The sequence below is a fragment of the Pithys albifrons genome, chromosome 30 (genome assembly GCF_047495875.1).
Source record: "Pithys albifrons albifrons isolate INPA30051 chromosome 30, PitAlb_v1, whole genome shotgun sequence".
Classification (NCBI taxonomy): domain Eukaryota; kingdom Metazoa; phylum Chordata; class Aves; order Passeriformes; family Thamnophilidae; genus Pithys; species Pithys albifrons.
The window spans coordinates 1826838-1844607 of NC_092487.1; the positions used below are offsets into that span (position 1 = coordinate 1826838).

The 17770-nt window shown below is 53.2% G+C and overlaps 1 protein-coding gene and 1 long non-coding RNA gene across 5 annotated transcripts; one reads left to right on the plus strand and one right to left on the minus strand.

The window, feature by feature from the left end:
• Positions 1-261: 261 nt before the first annotated feature.
• LOC139683892 (uncharacterized) lies at positions 262-7770 on the minus strand. 3 transcript variants are annotated; one of them, XR_011699826.1, is made up of 5 exons: positions 7575-7770; positions 6698-6725; positions 6550-6628; positions 6333-6446; positions 262-531 (listed from the first exon to the last, which is right to left on the minus strand). It is a non-coding gene; the product is annotated as an uncharacterized lncRNA (long non-coding RNA). The 3 variants fall into 3 exon arrangements; XR_011699827.1 differs by lacking the exon at positions 262-531 and adding an exon at positions 629-885; XR_011699825.1 differs by lacking the exon at positions 262-531 and adding an exon at positions 3719-4925.
• A 1393-nt stretch (positions 7771-9163) lies between these two features.
• Positions 9164-13814, plus strand: SSR2 (signal sequence receptor subunit 2). Of its 2 annotated transcripts, none has more exons than XM_071579379.1 (6): positions 9164-9238; positions 11002-11156; positions 12013-12111; positions 12477-12585; positions 12742-12819; positions 13489-13814. In XM_071579379.1, the coding sequence occupies exons 2-6, from the start codon at positions 11002-11004 to the stop codon at positions 13597-13599; spliced, it is 552 nt and encodes a 183-aa protein (XP_071435480.1). In that variant the 5' UTR covers positions 9164-9238; the 3' UTR covers positions 13600-13814. The 2 variants fall into 2 exon arrangements, with proteins under 2 accessions (XP_071435480.1, XP_071435481.1); XM_071579380.1 differs by lacking the exon at positions 9164-9238 and adding an exon at positions 9245-9329.
• Positions 13815-17770: the final 3956 nt, after the last annotated feature.

A 17770-nucleotide genomic window follows, 5' to 3' on the forward strand; every position in this document is an offset into this window, starting at 1 on the left:
ACAAAATCTCGTAATTTTATCTTTTGTCATTGGATCACCCAGAAATTTAATCTAATTTTTCAGTATGCATCCTAGAGGGCTACACAAAGGACCTGTGGATTGCCTTGTTCTCATTATTTAATTTAATAATATTTAAGTTACCCAAGTCCTTTACCCTTAGGTCTGGACCTTCAGTAGTTACACTGCTCCCATCCAACTGATTGATTAAGGCCCACTGCCAAGTGTCTCCTTGTGACTTACATGGAGACTGATCCCACTAACAGGTTACAAAGATAAACCTACAAGTTTTGCAAAAGGAATTTGAAAAAGGAAAAACAATGCACTTGCCAATCCAAGAATTCCGTCCCCACTTCCACCCTCGCTCAAACATCTCTGGGCATTGCAGCTTGGAGTTGCTCACTGCCATGATGCTGAAGAGGATTCAGAGGAAGTCTGACCAACTGGCTTGTGCATGCTGGAATCCTGTTCCACTCTATTCTTCCTTCTCAGAAGCAGCAAGACGATCCATGCAAGGCCTTATGGCCACCCCATCTGTGTCACCAAAATGTTACCAAAGTGATCTCTTTCCCCTGGTGTTCCAGGAAATGATCCACATAGAAAGTCAGGATACATTTTTATTCATGTCTGCACAGAGGTGAGTACTGGGCAGTGAATCAGAGCAAAAGATCTACATTTCCTCATATATACCACAATCTAAAGCTACAGATAAGCTATGGATAAACTATGGATCATCTGTAGCCATGGGCTACAGCTTCCTTTGTTTTATGATCCAGCACACAGGTATTGACGCTCCGTGTTCTGTGGGGAAGGACTTGCACATTAGCAAGGAGATGGGTATTTCTGTTAGCTGCCAGTCTTAGAGCGTTGGACCATGAAGTTACAGCACTGCAGAGTAAAGTGGGAGTTGGAAAAGGCAATCAGGACAAAGGCAATCACAGATGTAATTACTATTTAAGCAGAGCAGTGCAACGAGCAGCAATGCGCTGTAGAACAGTGGGTGGCACCCTGCTCACAAACAAAGGCACAGACATGGGAAAAGTAAGGTTTTGATATCCCAGTCACATTCATGGGATCCTGAGAAATGGGATGGAAGTATCTGGAGTGAGTTCTCAAACTCTGAAATTGAGCTTTTAGCCAGATTTAGCAGAAAGGGAGGCGGTAGAAGCACAATCCCTCATACAAATGGAAGGGCAGAGTGACGTGCTGGATGGAAGGGTGCAGATCACATGCACTTGTACTCCAAAAGGGAACTTTGAGAAATGTATCAGCAGAAAAGAGGGGAAGGCATACTGGCATGGATTTTGCATGTTTGGGATAGTGGCACTGTGTCTGTCCACTTATTAGTGGGTGAAAAAATCTATTAAACCCTATAGGCATTGAAGATCAAACACACCGGGGATGTCCTCAGTGACAAAATATCAGGGGTCCTGCTTGGCAGGATGTTGCCATCCCTTCACTGTATCACTGGTTGTGTGCAGCAGTTAACAGCTTATGCAGACACTGCCAAATTAGTGCCATCCCTCAGAATTTGGTGTACAAGGAAGAAGGTTTTGGCTTCCTGCAGCAGATAGGAATGGCTCATGTGCTAATTACAGGATCTAGTCTGGATGAGGCAGTAGTAACTAAAAGTATCAAAATACAGCTTTGGAGAGGGGCATCTGTTTCACTGAAACCCTTGATTATATCAGCAGTCATGAGTCCTACTGGTAATATAGGAGTCCTAGCAAATACCTTAGGGGAAATTTGGGCTCTAATTTCAGAACCAGCTGTGCGGGTGGTGAATGAAACTTGGCCAGCAAAACTGAAGAGTTACCTCAGGTGTGACAAGGAAACAGATGTGAAATGATCTTGTGTCAGCCAGTGGCCCATATCAGAAATAAGTATAAGATCAAAAATGTTTCATCATTGACAAAAGTTAGTGCCTATGCAAAAAATCCTTTCCATTCACAACCCCCCTGTCACGTCACAGTGAGACACTACCTGGAAAATGCCAAAACAGCAGAAATGGACTAGGAAGAAAGTTGTTTGGCAATGGACCAGGAAACAAGAAGTCTCCCATGCCTGCAAATACGCTTTGGTTGAGCAAGCCCAACTATACACTCTTAAGCAAGAAAAACCTTTAGAATTGAAAGTAAGAATTCTAGATGAAGTCTTGCGGCAATTGTGGCAAAAAAACTGGGCTGAAGAGTTGGAATCTGTAGGATGTTGGTCCGAGGCATTACAAGGCTCTGTTATACAATATAACCCCATGGAAAATCAATTAAAGCTGTAATTTGGGTATTGCAAGAAACAGAAAGAATCACAGGCCCAAATAGTGTGACTGTACACCTCCAGTGCCAAACATGGTAAGGACTGAATTCTTTCAGATGGTATCTCTCCCAAAATGTTAACCACAGGGTGAGTGGAATGGTTTACACTAATGGATTCTGTGCTGGGACTGCAACCTATTAATCTGTAAGTGGTGCTGCTGGAGAGCAGCCAGGCAGAAAGGGACCTGGGGGGACTAATTGATAGGAAGCTCAACAGGAGCCAACAGTGTGCCCAGGTGGCCAAGAAGGCCAATGGGATCCTGGCCTGGATCAAAACTAGCGTGGCCAGCAGGCCCAGGGCAGTGACCCTTCCCCTGGACTCTGCCTTGGGGAGGCCACACCTTGAGTGTTGTGTTCAGTTCTGGGCCCCTCAGTTCAGGAAAGATCTTGAGGGGCTGGAGCGGGGCCAGAGAAGAGCAACGAGGCTGGAGAAGGGACTGGAGCACAAGTGCTGTGGGGAGAGGCTGAGGGAGCTGGGGGTGTTTAGCCTGGAGAAGAGGAGGCTCAGAGGTGACCTCAGCACTGTCTGGAACTGCCTGAAGGGAAGTTCTGGCCAGGTGGGGGTTGGTCTCTTCTCCCAGGCACTCAGCAATAGGACAAGGGGGCACGATGGGCTCAAGCTCTGCCAGGGGAAATTGAAGTTGGAGATCAGGAAAAAAATTCTTTCCAGGGAGAGTGCTCAGGCATTGGAATGGGCTGCCCAGAGAGGTGGTGGCCTCACCATCCCTGGAGGTTTTTCAACTGAGCTTGGCCATGGCACTGAGTGCCATGATCTGGTAAATGGACTGGAGTTGGACCAAGGGTTGGACTTGATGATCTTGGAGGTCTTTTCCAACCCAATCCATTCTGCGATTCTATTACTGGACAGAGGCAACACTCCTGTTTTCCTCCCTTATCACAACCTGGCTCCTTGTGCTTTGCAGGCTGCACAGCAAGCACATACCTTGAATACATTTCTGAAGGACCAATATGTAAAAACTTCTGTGTGGGTTTTTATTGTAACTCACATTATTATTCCTTCAGAGTAACAGTGACTATGGAGCAGCTGGCACGTGGTCTAGTGCAAGGTTTAACTTGGACATCCAAGACAGCTGTTGCCTTAAATTTAGGAGTAACTGCTGCACACTGAGGAACCTTACAACATTGATTACTGGTGAACTAGTTCCCTCTTTGTCACAGACATCGTGGGAGATTCAGCCAAAGTTTATTAGTGAAGCCCTCCCATTGTGTCACGAGGCACAGAAAGAGGGCCCGGCTTTCTAAACTCCTCCTCATGGAGGAGTTGGGTATGGCTAAATCCAATCCCCGCCCCAGACTTGGTCAACAGTTTATGTCCAAAGGATCATACAGACAAACTCTACCCTTATACACCTTTGCCCCACAGGATTAAGGATGGAAAACCAAATATATTTATATAAATAAAATGCATTATTTCTTTAATTTGATTACAATGATAATGCTTAGACAAAAAGACCTTAGTTAGAACTATCCAGTACACAGGATAGGTAGTTGTAACTTCTACCATAGAGCACTATTTTTGAGGCAATACTGAAACAATTATATTAAAGCTAGAAAAAACAATTACTAAGTAGAGATTGATGTTACTCACCCATACCAGCAATTGTGGGCAAATCTCTTTTGCTCAGCCTCAAGGCATAACCTTGAGGGGCATCCCCACTCAAGGGAAAAATCTTTACACACCTTAGGGAGGTATGGTAGAAGTCCTTGCCATGAAAAAGTTGGCCTGGCCCTTTACAGGATAAAGTCAGTCACATTCATTTTTAGATTATGTGTGGTCTGGCTTACAGAGCAAAATATGGTTTGCTGCTGAAAAAGGTGTGATCAGCTTTTTGGTTTCTTCTGCTCGACACTGCTGGCTCTCACTTCCATATCAGGGCCTGCACATCCCTGCTGCTGCCAGCCCTGCTCAGGGAGCACCTGTCTTGCCTGTCCTCCTGATAGTGTGGTCAAGCTGGTCTCATCACTGAACACTAAAACCAGCAGACCCTCCTGGCTAAATCCATCACCAAACAGCAGACCCTGCTGGCTCAATCCACCGCTCAAAACTTGTATATAAGATGTAGTTTGAGTTGCTCTGTCAGGCAGAGCATCCTGCTACACTCCTCAATACCAAAAAAGCTGTTCTGAGTTAGAGGGAAGGTGCTACTCGGAAGGATTGTTGAATCAGACCTCGTGGAGGACAATTATTCAGCATCTTCAGGACTTCATACACTGAATCACACAACCTATCAATGCTGCCTGACTGTGGGGTTTAATTCCCTGACAGAAGGGATGGGACACTTCCCTCAGAGCATTTTATGTTTACATGTTTATTCTTTTTTTAAGCTTTCCTACATACCTCTGAAAATTCCCTATCCCACATCTCCAGCCCCAGCACCTGTGGTTTCTTGAGCAAAGGGCTGGAATGCTGGGAGGAATGGGTTAAAAGTGAGAGACTGGCAAGGAGAACTGTAAGTGGCTCAGTGATCTTGCAGCTGGGAATAGCCCCAGATAGTCCAGTGTGGGCATCAGCTGGTGATCCGTTGGCATGGGCCGAGTTCAACACTGGCAGTGTCCTGGTGCCTCTGCCTGGGGCTCGCTCTGGGGATCCCCCAGCTGGTGAGGGAAGGGAAACAAATTTACCCGTTGTGTTTTAGCCCTGGGTTTGTGGCTGTCCCAGCTGCCTGCCCCTGACGATTCACACACATTTCCACTTAGGCAGCTACTTAGACACTTACAGGTTTAGGGAATAGATGTATTTCTATGTCTGATCTATTTTCACTTAAATGAGACCTATTTAGGCAGAGACACATTTACATATATGTGTTTACACTTGTATGTAATGACTATTCAGCCTTATTTCTATTTACACCTTTATGTTTACACTTCTGTATCTATTCAGACTACCCCTATTTACACTTCTATCTATTTAGATCATATATTAATACTTGCTGCATAGAAATTATATTTAGACTATAGATCTGTTTAGATTTGGATATTTACACTTACATCTATTTATACATTGGTCATTTACAGATATCTATTTGGTATCTATTTACACTTATGTATAACCTCTATTTAGACTGCATATATCATCTCCTTTGACTATAACATGTAACAAGAGTACATGGTTCCAGCTCTTCAGACCTTTTCCTTTTTAAATTCCTTCATATATTACTCTAAGATGCTTTTATATAGTTGATACATATTTTCAGTTTAAAATCCTTTTTTAAATTTGTAATTGAATATTATTTCCAATGTATATAACTGAGAGGTTTCTCTTTATTTCAACCTTCTCAACACCATTAATAGTTTAGTAGTTTTTATTCCCTCTCCCTGAAATTTTCATGCATTTTTGGGCTGTGACACTTTTTGGGGTGGGAGTCCTCCATAGGCCCTCTCATGCTCCCCACACCTGCTCCTACACTGCACCACCCCCCACTCTGTCCCAACAGACATCATCTCATCCCAGTCTCACAAAGAGGCACAAAACAAGGGAAAGAGCTCATTATCAACTCTGCCCAAAACAGACACAGTCCCTCCTCTCCAAAAAAAGGGAGATTGCCCCCAGCAGCTCCGGTCCTTGCACTGCTGCTGCACACCACACTTGCTTTGCCAACAAAACCAGAATTGAAGTGTAAAACTTTAAAGAGTGAAATAAGGAACAAATCTCAGTAACTCACTTTATACTGAAGAGAGGGGTGTGTGGTTATACACACCCAGTAAAAATACTCCCACGATAGAAGTGTTTGATTTTCCTTTTGCATTAACCTGAACTTGCACAGCTGTGAACCAGTACCATTAAATTTTCCATCTCCAAAATACACAGTTTTACTCTGACTAGGGGTTTTTGTGTTACATAGTTAGGAATGACTTCTGGCCAGCTGCACTGCTCAAGAGAGAAGCCATTGGGCTGCCAGGACAAGCACCACTGGAAGGGAGACTAAATGAGGAGCAGCAATACCGTCAACTTTTGGAAAATGTGCTGCACTGAGGTTTCTTTCCAACCGCAGTCAAAGTTACCCATTGGAGTGCAGTGGTTGCTGCTCCCTCAGTGGAGCTCCCAGAGGGCAGGGGGTCTGCAGCCATCCCCAACAGAAGGGCCATTTCTGCAGCTGACAGGTTTCTCTCCATCATCTGCAAAAAGACCAAGCAGTGCCAGCAGTCAGAATCCCATTGGCTGCCACAGAGCTCTTCCACAACAATCTTGGCCTCAAAAGCTCCATGGCCTTCTGCTCACCTGCTCCACACCAATTCCATATAGGATGCTGCAGCCGTCGCCTGTGGCACCAAAGTTATCAACAGATCGTAGACTACCACTGTGTTTGTGAGGAATCATCAGCTCTCAGCACTTCCTTGCTACGGCCCAGCTGACCTCAAATACTCACCCAGTTCCAAAGGCTGCCCTCACAGCATCTGCAAAGCCAAAGGTAGATGCTTAACACAGCTGCCACATGTTTCTCTGCTCTTAGACACCAACAGCCACATCCCCTTCTTGGAACCCCTTAATAGCCTGTGGCTTCACCCCTCCATAACACGTTGAGTCGGAACCTTCCCAAGCAGAGTTATGTGGGTGCCCATGGAGCTGTGTGCTCTCCTCTTCAATCCTGAGAGCCATCACATACTGACCAGAAGCAGCAAGAGTTGTGCTTTCTGGGGAGGAAGGAAACATTTCCAGCAAATGCTCCTGCTCCACAGAAAAAACTCTGAGGGTCTCAAGCCCAGCACAGGTGGTTGTGTCAGTATTTGGGGACTGGGACCAGCCAGGTTGGGCTGCAGCAAACCCTGCAGAGGGCTGGGGTGGGAGTGAGAAGCCCAACCTGTGGTTAAGTGGCCTTGATGGCCAACAGGGATTGAACCTGTCTTTTCATAGTCATCAGCTTGGAAAAGCTCTGCCCAGGGCAGCAGGGAAAGAAGAAAGATGGTGTAGGAAGAGTTGTTGGAAAAGGTTGTGAAAAAGTTTGAAGTTGTGCCTGGAGCCAGTGAGGGGGCCCTGGGAAGGTGCCCACGGGCTGTTCATTGGGGAACATGTGCACAGAGCGGGACCTGGAGGTCCTTCTGCCTGAAACACATGGGCACAGGGGAGCCCTCGGGGCATCCTGCACTGCTGAAGTGCCAGCAGGCTTGTTTGGTTACTGGCTTTGCACCAGTGAGGTCGGGCCGTGTCCTGATCCAGGGCAGCAGAAGGGAGGAGCCAGTCTGGGGTAGGGGGAGTTAAGCAGAGCATCCCCAGTGCAGGAAGGGACAGTCTGGGGGGCCGTTCACCTCATTCCAAAGGGATTTACTTCCAATTCCCTCCCTGCTCTCCTGATCCTCTCCCTCATGGCTTTCCAGAGCCTCTACGGCCCTGGGCAGGCTGGTGGGTGGATGGGCAGAGCCACTGGTGCTGCGGGACACGCCTGCTGCTCTCCTGCAGAGCCTCAACTGCTCACTGGTGCGGCCAGACTCCCACAGCCCCCCATCTGCTCAACCCCACAGCCCCCCAACCCCACAGCCCCCCATCCGCTCAACCCCACAGCCCCCCAACCCCACAGCCCCCCCCCAACCTCACAGCCCCCCAACAACACAGCCCCCCCCAACCTCACAGCCCCCCAACCCCACAGCCCCCCAACACCACAGCCCCCCAACCCCACAGCCCCCCATCCGCTCAACCCCACAGCCCCCCAACCCCACAGCCCCCCCCCAACCTCACAGCCCCCCAACAACACAGCCCCCCCCAACCTCACAGCCCCCCAACACCACAGCCCCCCCCCCAACCCCACAGCCCCCCATCTGCTCAACCCCACAGCCCCCCAACCCCACAGCCCCCCCCCCCAACCTCACAGCCCCCCAACAACACAGCCCCCCCCAACCTCACAGCCCCCCAACCCCACAGCCCCCCAACACCACAGCCCCCCCCCCAACCCCACAGCCCCCCATCCGCTCAACCCCACAGCCCCTCCCCAACCCCACAGCCCCCCCCCAACCTCACAGCCCCCAACCCCACAGTTCCCCATCCGCTCAACCCCACAGCCCCCCCCAACCCCACAGCCCCCCAACCTCACAGCCCCCCAACACCACAGCCCCCCCCCAACCTCACAGCCCCCCATCCGCTCAACCCCACAGCCCCCCAAACTCACAGCCCCCCCCCAACCTCACAGCCCCCCAACCCCACAGCCCCCCCCAACCTCACAGCCCCCCAACACCACAGCCCCCCCCAACCCCACAGCCCCCCAACACCACAGCCCCCCAACCTCACAGCCCCCCAACCCCACAGCCCCCCCAACCCCACAGCCCCCCAACCCCACAGCCCCCCAACCTCACAGCCCCCCAACCCCACAGCCCCCCCAACCCCACAGCACCCCAACCCCACAGCCCCCCCCAACCTCACAGCCCCCCAACACCACAGCCCCCCCCAACCCCACAGCCCCCCCCCAACCTCACAGCCCCCCAACCTCACAGCCCCCCAACACCACAGCCCCCCCCAACCCCACAGCCCCCCCCAACCTCACAGCCCCCCAACCTCACAGCCCCCCAACACCACAGCCCCCATCCTCTCCCAACCCCACAGCCCCCCCCAACCTCACAGCCCCCCAACCCCACAGCCCCCCCCAACCTCACAGCCCCCCAACACCACAGCCCCCCCACGCCCACAGCCCTCCCCCAACCCCACAGCCCCCCCGCCACAGCCTCCCATCCCCACAGCCCCCCATCCCTCCAGGCCTCCCTAAGCCCCCCCATCTCTCCCCAATGCCACCCCCTCCCCCCCCGCCAGCAAGGGGCGGTGGGACCACGCGGGGCTCTCGCTCTGCGCATGCGCGGAGTCCCGGCTGGAAGGCGCGGCTGGACTCCACTTCCCAGCGGGCCGGGGGGCTGCGAGGCGCTGTTTGAATGCGTCACTTCCGCCGCGTCTGCGCTGAGCTGGCTTTGTCGTGGCGGTAGCGGAGACGGTGAGGGCGGAGGCGGCGCCGGGGCGGCTCGGGCCGTGTCCGCGGGGCTCTGCCCGCGGGGTTCCGGGCGGAGCAGGAGGCCGTGCGAAGGGTCTGTCGGGGAGGCTCGGTTGGGCCAGGAGGGGCCGGCCGGGCTCTGTTGCTGGAATGTCAGGGTCGGGTTCTCCCGCGGGCCGTGCCGGGTGTACCCGGGTGGTTCCAGGTGCAGTGGTGTCCTGTGGGCCCCGGGGACACAGGACACTCCCAGGCTACTCCCTACGTGGATGGGCAGGAGCAGCCTGGGCTGGACATGCTGGTGTGCGGCAGAAGCAGGGCAGGACTGCGGGGAAGGAAAGGGCCTCTGGCACAGGCAGCAGGGCAGGGTGGGCTGGTGGGTCGGTCCCAACCCCAGGTGGTTCAGTGAGGCCAAGGGCAGGTGCTGCACCTGCGTCAGGGCAACCACAAGCACAGGTCTGCGGAGAAGGACTTGGGGATGTGGGTTGACAGAAAGCTGAGCGTGACCCAGCCACGTGTACTGGGAGCCCAGAAGGCCAATGCTGTGCTGGGCTCATCCCCAACAGTGTGGGCAGCACGTGATGGGGGGGATTCTTCCCTTCTGCTCTGCTGAGACGCTGCCCCACACTGCTGCCTCCAGCCCTGGGGGCCCCAGCACAGGAAGGATGTGGCACTGCTGGAGCAAGTCCACAGGAGGTCACAGAGATGCTCTGAGGGCTGGAGCCCCTCTGCTCTGGCAACACAGTGGGAGAGCTGGGGGTGTTCACTTGGAGCGGAGAAGGCTCTGGGGAGACCTTTAAGCCCCTTCCAGTGCCTAAAGGGACTCCAAGAGAGATGGAGAGGGACTTTGGACAGGGGGCTGGAGTGACAGGACAAGACTTCTCTCTGCCATAGGGCAGAAATAGGTTGGGTTTTGGGAAGAAATTCTTCCCTGTGAGGATGGGCAGGCCCTGGCACAGGTTGCCCAGAGAAGCTGTGGCTGCCCCATCCCTGGGAGTGTCCAAGGCCAGCTTGGACAGGGCTTGGGGCAACCTGGTCTAGTGGAAGGTGTCCCTGCCCATGGCAGGGGGTGGAACTGGGTGGGCTTTACAGTCCTGGCCAAACCCAACCCCTCTGTGACTCTGTGAAGGGTGGAGGCCCTGTTATTGAAGCAGTTTTTGCATTTAAAAGCCCCACCCAGTGTCATCACAGATCCTATTTATAATGTCCCTGTGGTCTCTCTGTCCTCTCAGCAGTGCAGCTCCTGAGGCACTGGCTTTGGGTAAAGGAAGCAGGGACTGATGGGGATCAGTAGGCAACTGGAAGCAGTTGGTGCTTCTTCAGTGGCTGGAAATCGGAAATAACAACAAGTGTTGGAAGTGAGGACCTGGTGCCTTCTGAGAAGAACTAATTGTTGTGTAGGACAGTGCTGGAAAGCTGCTGGGCTTTGCAAGGGCAAGTAACTGTTAATTACTAAAACAGGTGAAACTGTTAATTGCCAGAGCTTGTAACTGGAAGAGACTTTGTGATTTGAGAGCTTTGCCCATTACTGAGATGTTCAGAGCCAGGAGCTGGACCTGATGAACCTTGTGGGTCCCTCTCCACTCAGGATGTTCGATGGTTCTATAAAAGGCAGTCATATTGGCCAGGACTTTGAAAAGGGAGAAAACAGTTGATTTTTCTTCTGTGGCTGCAGATCTGGGCCATGGCTGTGCCCTTTCTTATGTCCTTACAGGAAAGTGTTGAGAGATTTCAAATATCAGTGATGCTCCATTTGTTTGTGTTTGCAGATGAAGCTCCTGCTGCTGGCTGTGTGTGCCCTGGTGTCCGTGGCCCGCTGCGAGGACGGTGCCAGGCTCCTGGCCTCCAAATCCCTGCTGAACAGGTATGCAGTGGAGGGCAAGGACCTGACATTGCAGTACAACATCTACAACGTTGGCTCCAGGTAAGCCCTGTCCAGGAACAAACATTCTGTGTGTGGCTGCAGGGTATGAGGTGATTTCTGAGCTGTGGATGTGCTGTTGCCTTTGCTCCCTCTAACTCTGATCTTTCCAGCAGAGCCTGAAGTATTGACCCTGCAATTTGCCTTTTCTGTTGTCCTGCTTTCACCTCGTGGCTGCTCAAGCTGTCAGTCCATCACGGTGTAGCTCTGTGGTGTTCTGTCATACTCTGCTCCCCACATATGCAGCTCTCTTTCTCGACTTTGTGAGCTCTTTTTCACGTTTATGTTTTTTAATAAATATTCCCTTTTGCTATCAGGACTTTTCTAAGGACCTGACAAAGATAAAACAGAACTTCCACAATGCTGGTAAAAAGCATCATTCTCAGAATGAAGAGCTGATTGGACAAAATTCAGGAGAGTAATAAAGTGGGTTATTTTTGTTTTTTAGATGTTTTTAAAGGCAGAATCATGCATGCTGAGTGCAGTACTGCTAAGAGGAGTTGCAATATCAGACTTGTACAACGTTGATGAAATACTGTAATTTTATATGTGGGATCTGGTCATTATTTAGGCTGAAGTGTGTGTCCATGGGATGGTATCTGCCAAATCCTGTCACGGAGAAGCCAGTGTGCTTCCTGTCTCTGTGGCTGTTTCTCTCAGCTATGCCTTCCTCTCTCTGCAGTCTCCCTATAAGGGACCTCAACTCTCCTCACCATCTTCTATTGGTGACATTTCATCTTTCAAAAATCAGTTCTTCCATTTGCTGAGGATAGAACTGTCAGCCTGCGTTGCTGCAGGTCCCAGGAGCAGTTGCCAAGCCTTAAGATCCCCTTCTCATCCCTCCCTTTGTTGTGCTCAGTGCTGCCCTGGATGTGGAGCTGTCGGATGATTCCTTCCCCCCGGAGGATTTTGGCATCGTCTCTGGCATGCTCAACGTCAAGTGGGACAGGATCGCTCCGTATCTTTTAATGGTTTGAAATTTCTCCCAAAGCTCTTTCTTCCCCCTCAGCATCCTGCAGCTTCATCCTGTCTTCATGCACTGTCTCAGAAATTTCCACATGCCAGAGTCTGGACAGGGTGCTGAATCCAAACACCTGCTCTTCTGGATGGTGCTGTGTAAAAGTAAAGTTCTTGCAGACAGGACCAGGTCTCTGAGTAGTTCCTCTGCCTGGGAAGGAGAAGCTGGGTCAGTGCTGGGGGGAGGTGGGTCGGGCTGTCTGTGACCATGAGCACTTACTTGGCTCTGTCAACAACACTGACTTTCCACCTGCATTTTCTTCCTGTAATGAAATACAACTGCTTTCCTTAACATCTGGCTCCCAGAGCGAGTAACGTGTCCCACACGGTGGTTCTGCGGCCTCTTAAAGCTGGTTACTTCAACTTTACCTCTGCCACTATCACATACCTGGCACAGGAGGGTGGACAGGTCGTGGTAAGTGGATGATTTGTAGGAGCCCTGCAGATACACCTGACTGTGCTCTTGGAGCTGTGTGTTCAGGGATGATATGTGTCCCTGAGCTCTCACCCTGCCCGGCTCTGGAGTGAGAAGGAAAGGTGGTAAAGCCTGTCTTCTCCCTGCCTTTTTCAGGTTGGTTTCACTAGTGCTCCCGGACAGGGAGGAATCCTGGCTCAGCGTGACTTTGACAGGAGGTTCTCCCCTCACTTTGTAAGTACCTTTCAATTGATAATGGCAATTGCACTGCAGCAGCTGCATCCCAGCAGCTTCCTGCTTGCATGTGGTGTGTGGTTTGCCCTGCAAGTCACCTGGAGAGCTTCAGCAGGATTGCAGTTAATCCCTGTCAGTTCTTCATAGGAGTATCACAGAAGCAGCTAAGAGTTTCCATCCCAGCTCCCTCTGTGGAGGAGAGCTGCACTGTGGGATTTGAGCCAGAAAATTTGGGAGGAGAATCTTAGAATCTCCTAGGCTGGAAAGGACCCGCAAGGATCATGAAGTCCATCTCCTGGCCCTGCTCGGGTCAACCTAGCAATCCCACCAAGTGCCTGAGGGTGTTGTTGAAACTCATTGAGCTCTGTCAAACTTGGGGCCACAACCACTTCCCTGGGGAAACTGTTCCAGTGCCTGACGACCCCCTGGGGGAAATACCTTTCCCTAATATGCAGCCTAAACTCCCCTGACACAGCTACATGCTGTTCCCTTGGGTCCTGTCCCTGGTCACACAGAGCAGAGAACAATGCCTGCCCCTCTGCTGCCTCTCATGAGGAAGCTGCAGACCATGGTGAGGTCTTCCCTCAATCTCCTCCTCTGGCCTCACTGCTCTAACACTCCTCTGGGCTGGACTTGTTTTGACTTTTCTCCAACAATTTCTCCCTCTAGTTGGATTGGGCGGCATTTGGTGTGATGACCCTGCCCTCCATCGGGATCCCTCTGCTGCTGTGGTACTCGAGCAAGAGGAAGTACGACACCCCCAAGACCAAAAAGAACTGAGTGGAGAAAAATGCCACCAGCACCCTGGAGCTCGGGAAAGGACAGGCATGACCGCCCAGAACAGCAACTGTGTTGGGATTGCACCGTCCCACATCAGGCGCTGCCGGGGCTGCGCTTCAGCTTCAGCCCTCTCTGCAAAGGGACTCGATTGCTGCAGTGGCAGCCATTAGGTGTCATCTGTGTTTTAAAAGAACGGAAAGAAACCCACCCAAAAAGTCCCAAAGTGCTTTGTCAGCCCCTTCAGAGCAGCTCCTCTGCAAGCACAGCAGTACGAGTGTGTAAGTGCCCAGAGGGGTCTGTTTGTGTGGCTCTGACCCCTGTGCTGCCTCCCAGCCCCGGGTGCCCCCCTGCAGTGTCCAGTGTCTGCTGCAGGGCCCCTTCTGGCTGCTGCAGCGCTGTGGGGAAGGAGCGCACTCTGGTGGCACCACAGACTTGTTTCGATAGAGGATGTCGGAGTTGCTGCTCTGCCCCAGGGGCAGACCCACGGGAGGTCCCTGCCCATGCTATTCTCTGGCCCACCAGCTTGCCCAGGCAATGTGGAAAGAGAGCAGGGAGAAGGATCTTAAAGTCCTCGAGAATGAGGTGCATGGCCACCCAAACTGTCCCTTCCTGCACTGGGGATGCTCTGCTTAACTCCCCCTGCCCCAGACTGGCTCCTCCCTTCTGCTGCCCTGGATCAGGACACGGCCCGACCTCACTGGTGCAAAGCCAGTAACCAAACAAGCCTGCTGGCACTTCAGCAGTGCAGGATGCCCCGAGGGCTCCCCTTTGCCCATGTATTTCAGGCAGCCACCTCTGGTGGCAGAGGGGCCTCCTGGCCATGCTCTGTGCACATGTTCCCCAATGAACAGCCCATGGGCACCTTCCCAGGGCCCCCTCACTGGCTCCATGTGCTGCCCCAAAGCCTTTCAGCGAGCTCTGTGCCCCCAGTCTTTGCCAACAGCTGTCCCCGTGCCCCGCATGCCACCTCTGACCCTCGGTGCCTGCAGGTGACACTGAAGAACCGGCTGAGACACAAAATGTCTGCTGGGGGTGCGGGGGGCACCCCCTGCTCTGAGGGGACACTGGAGCCCCAGACAGGGGCGGCACTGCCTGAGGACCTGCAGCTGCCCCGGGCTAACTGTGTGTGGGGCACTGAGGGCTCTGTGTGTGTGTGAGGGACTCTGTGTGTGTGTGTGTGTGTGCTGTGTGTGTGTGCTGTGTGTGCTGTGTGTGTCTGTGTGTGCTGTGTGTGTCTGTGTGTGTGTGTGCTGTGTGTGTGTGCTGTGTGTGTGTGCTCTGTGTGTGTGTGTGCTGTGTGTGTGTCTGTGTGTGCTGTGTGTGTCTGTGTGTGTGTGTGTGTGTGCTGTGTGTGTGTGTGTGCTGTGTGTGTGTGTGTGCTGTGTGTGTGTGTGCTGTGTGTGTGTGCTGTGTGTGTGTGCTCTGTGTGTGTGTGAGGGACTCTGTGTGTGTGTCTGTGTGCTGTGTGTGTCAGGGACTCTGTGTGTGTGTGTGTGTGTGCTGTGTGTGTGTGCTGTGTGTGTGTGCTGTGTGTGTGTGTGTGCTCTGTGTGTGTGCTCTGTGTGTGTGCTCTGTGTGTGTGCTCTGTGTGTGTGTGTGCTGTGTGTGTGTCTGTGTGTGCTGTGTGTGTCTGTGTGTGCTGTGTGTGTCTGTGTGTGTGTGCTGTGTGTGTGTGCTGTGTGTGTGTGCTGTGTGTGTGTGCTGTGTGTGTGTGCTCTGTGTGTGTGTGTGCTGTGTGTGTGTCTGTGTGTGCTGTGTGTGTCTGTGTGTGTCTGTGTGTGTCTGTGTGTGTCTGTGTGTGTCTGTGTGTGTCTGTATGTGTGTGTGCTCTGTGTGTGTGTGTGTGTGTGTGTGTGTGTCTGTGTGTGTCTGTGTGTGTGTCTGTGTGTGTCTGTGTGTGTGTGTCTGTGTGTGTGTGTCTGTGTGTGTGTGTCTGTCTGTGTGTGTCTGTGTGTGTCTGTGTGTGTGTCTGTGTGTGTGTGTGCTCTGTGTGTGTGTGTGTGCTGTGTGTGTGTGCTGTGTGTGTCAGGGACTCTGTGTGTGTGTGTGCTGTGTGTGTCAGGGACTCTGTGTGTGTGTGTGCGCGCTGTGTGTGTGTGCTGTGTGTGTTGGGGCCTGTGTATGTGTGCACATATGTGAGTGAGTGTATGTGCCGTGTGTGTGTGTGCTGTGTGTGTGTGCTCTGTGTGTGTGTGCTGTGTGTGTTGGGGCCTGTGTATGTGTGCACATATGTGAGTGAGTGTATGTGCCGTGTATGTGTGTGCTGTGTGTGTTGGGGCCCGTGTGTGTATATGTGTGTATATATGTATACATATATGTGTGTATGTGCTATGTGTGTCTCTGTATGTGCTGTGTGTGTCTCTGTATGTGCTGTGTGTGTGTGTGTGTCTCTGTGTCTGTCTCTGTAGTCTGTGTCTGTATGTGCTCTGTGTCTGTCTGTGTACTCTGTCTCTGTGTCTGTATGTGCTCTGTGTGTCTGTCTGTCCCCCGTGTCTGTCCCCCGTGTCTGTCTGTCCCCGTGTCTGTCTGTCCCCGTGTCTGTCTGTCCCCGTGTCTGTCCCCGTGTCTGTCCCCGTGTCTGTCCCCCGTGTCTGTCCCTGTGTCTGTCCCTGTGTCTGTCCCCCGTGTCTGTCTGTCCCCGTGTCTGTCTGTCCCCGTGTCTGTCTGTCCCCGTGTCTGTCTGTCCCCGTGTCTGTCCCCGTGTCTGTCCCCCGTGTCTGTCCCCCGTGTCTGTCCCTGTGTCTGTCCCCCGTGTCTGTCCCCCGTGTCTGTCCCCCGTGTCTGTCCCCCGTGTCTGTCCCCCGTGTCTGTCCCCCGTGTCTGTCTGTCCCCCGTGTCTGTCTGTCCCCCGTGTCTGTCTGTCCCCCGTGTCTGTCCCCCGTGTCTGTCCCCCGTGTCTGTCCCCCGTGTCTGTCCCCCGTGTCTGTCCCCCGTGTCTGTCTGTCCCCCGTGTCTGTCTGTCCCTGTGTCTGTCCCCTGTGTCTGTCTGTCCCCTGTGTCTGTCTGTCCCCTGTGTCTGTCTGTCCCCTGTGTCTGTCTGTCCCTGTGTCTGTCTGTCCCTGTGTCTGTCTGTCCCTGTGTCTGTCTGTCCCCCGTGTCTGTCCCCCGTGTCTGTCCCCCGTGTCTGTCCCCCGTGTCTGTCTGTCCCCCGTGTCTGTCTGTCCCCCGTGTCTGTCTGTCCCCCGTGTCTGTCTGTCCCCCGTGTCTGTCTGTCCCCCGTGTCTGTCCCCCGTGTCTGTCCCCCGTGTCTGTCCCCCGTGTCTGTCCCCCGTGTCTGTCTGTCCCCCGTGTCTGTCTGTCCCCCGTGTCTGTCTGTCCCCCGTGTCTGTCTGTCCCCCGTGTCTGTCCCCCGTGTCTGTCCCCCGTGTCTGTCTGTCCCTGTGTCTGTCCCCTGTGTCTGTCTGTCCCCTGTGTCTGTCTGTCCCCTGTGTCTGTCTGTCCCTGTGTCTGTCTGTCCCTGTGTCTGTCTGTCCCTGTGTCTGTCTGTCCCCCGTGTCTGTCTGTCCCCCGTGTCTGTCTGTCCCCCGTGTCTGTCCCCCGTGTCTGTCCCCCGTGTCTGTCCCCCGTGTCTGTCCCCCGTGTCTGTCCCCCGTGTCTGTCTCTGTGTCTGTCTCTGTGTCTGTCCCCTGTGTCTGTCCCCTGTGTCTGTCCCCTGTGTCTGTCCCCTGTGTCTGTCCCTGTGTCTGTCCCCTGTGTCTGTCCCCTGTGTCTGTCCCCTGTGTCTGTCCCCTGTGTCTGTCCCCTGTGTCTGTCCCCTGTGTCTGTCTCTGTGTCTGTCCCCTGTGTCTGTCCCCTGTGTCTGTCCCCTGTGTCTGTCCCCTGTGTCTGTCTCTGTGTCTGTCCCCTGTGTCTGTCCCCTGTGTCTGTCCCCTGTGTCTGTCCCCTGTGTCTGTCCCTGTGTCTGTCCCTGTGTCTGTCCCTGTGTCTGTCCCCCGTGTCTGTCTGTCCCTGTGTCTGTCCCTGTGTCTGTCCCCTGTGTCTGTCCCTGTGTGCCCCTCGGGACCTGCGTCTCTCACGCCTCGCCCAGTCCGGCCGCTCCGCGGGCACAACGCGCATGCGCAGCCACGCGCGGCACCGCCCCGCTCTCGGGTGTCGCTTCTTGGCCGGAAGTTGGTGGGCGGTTCGAGAAGCAGCGTCGCCGCCTCTGATTGGTCGGTGGGCCGCGGCCGCA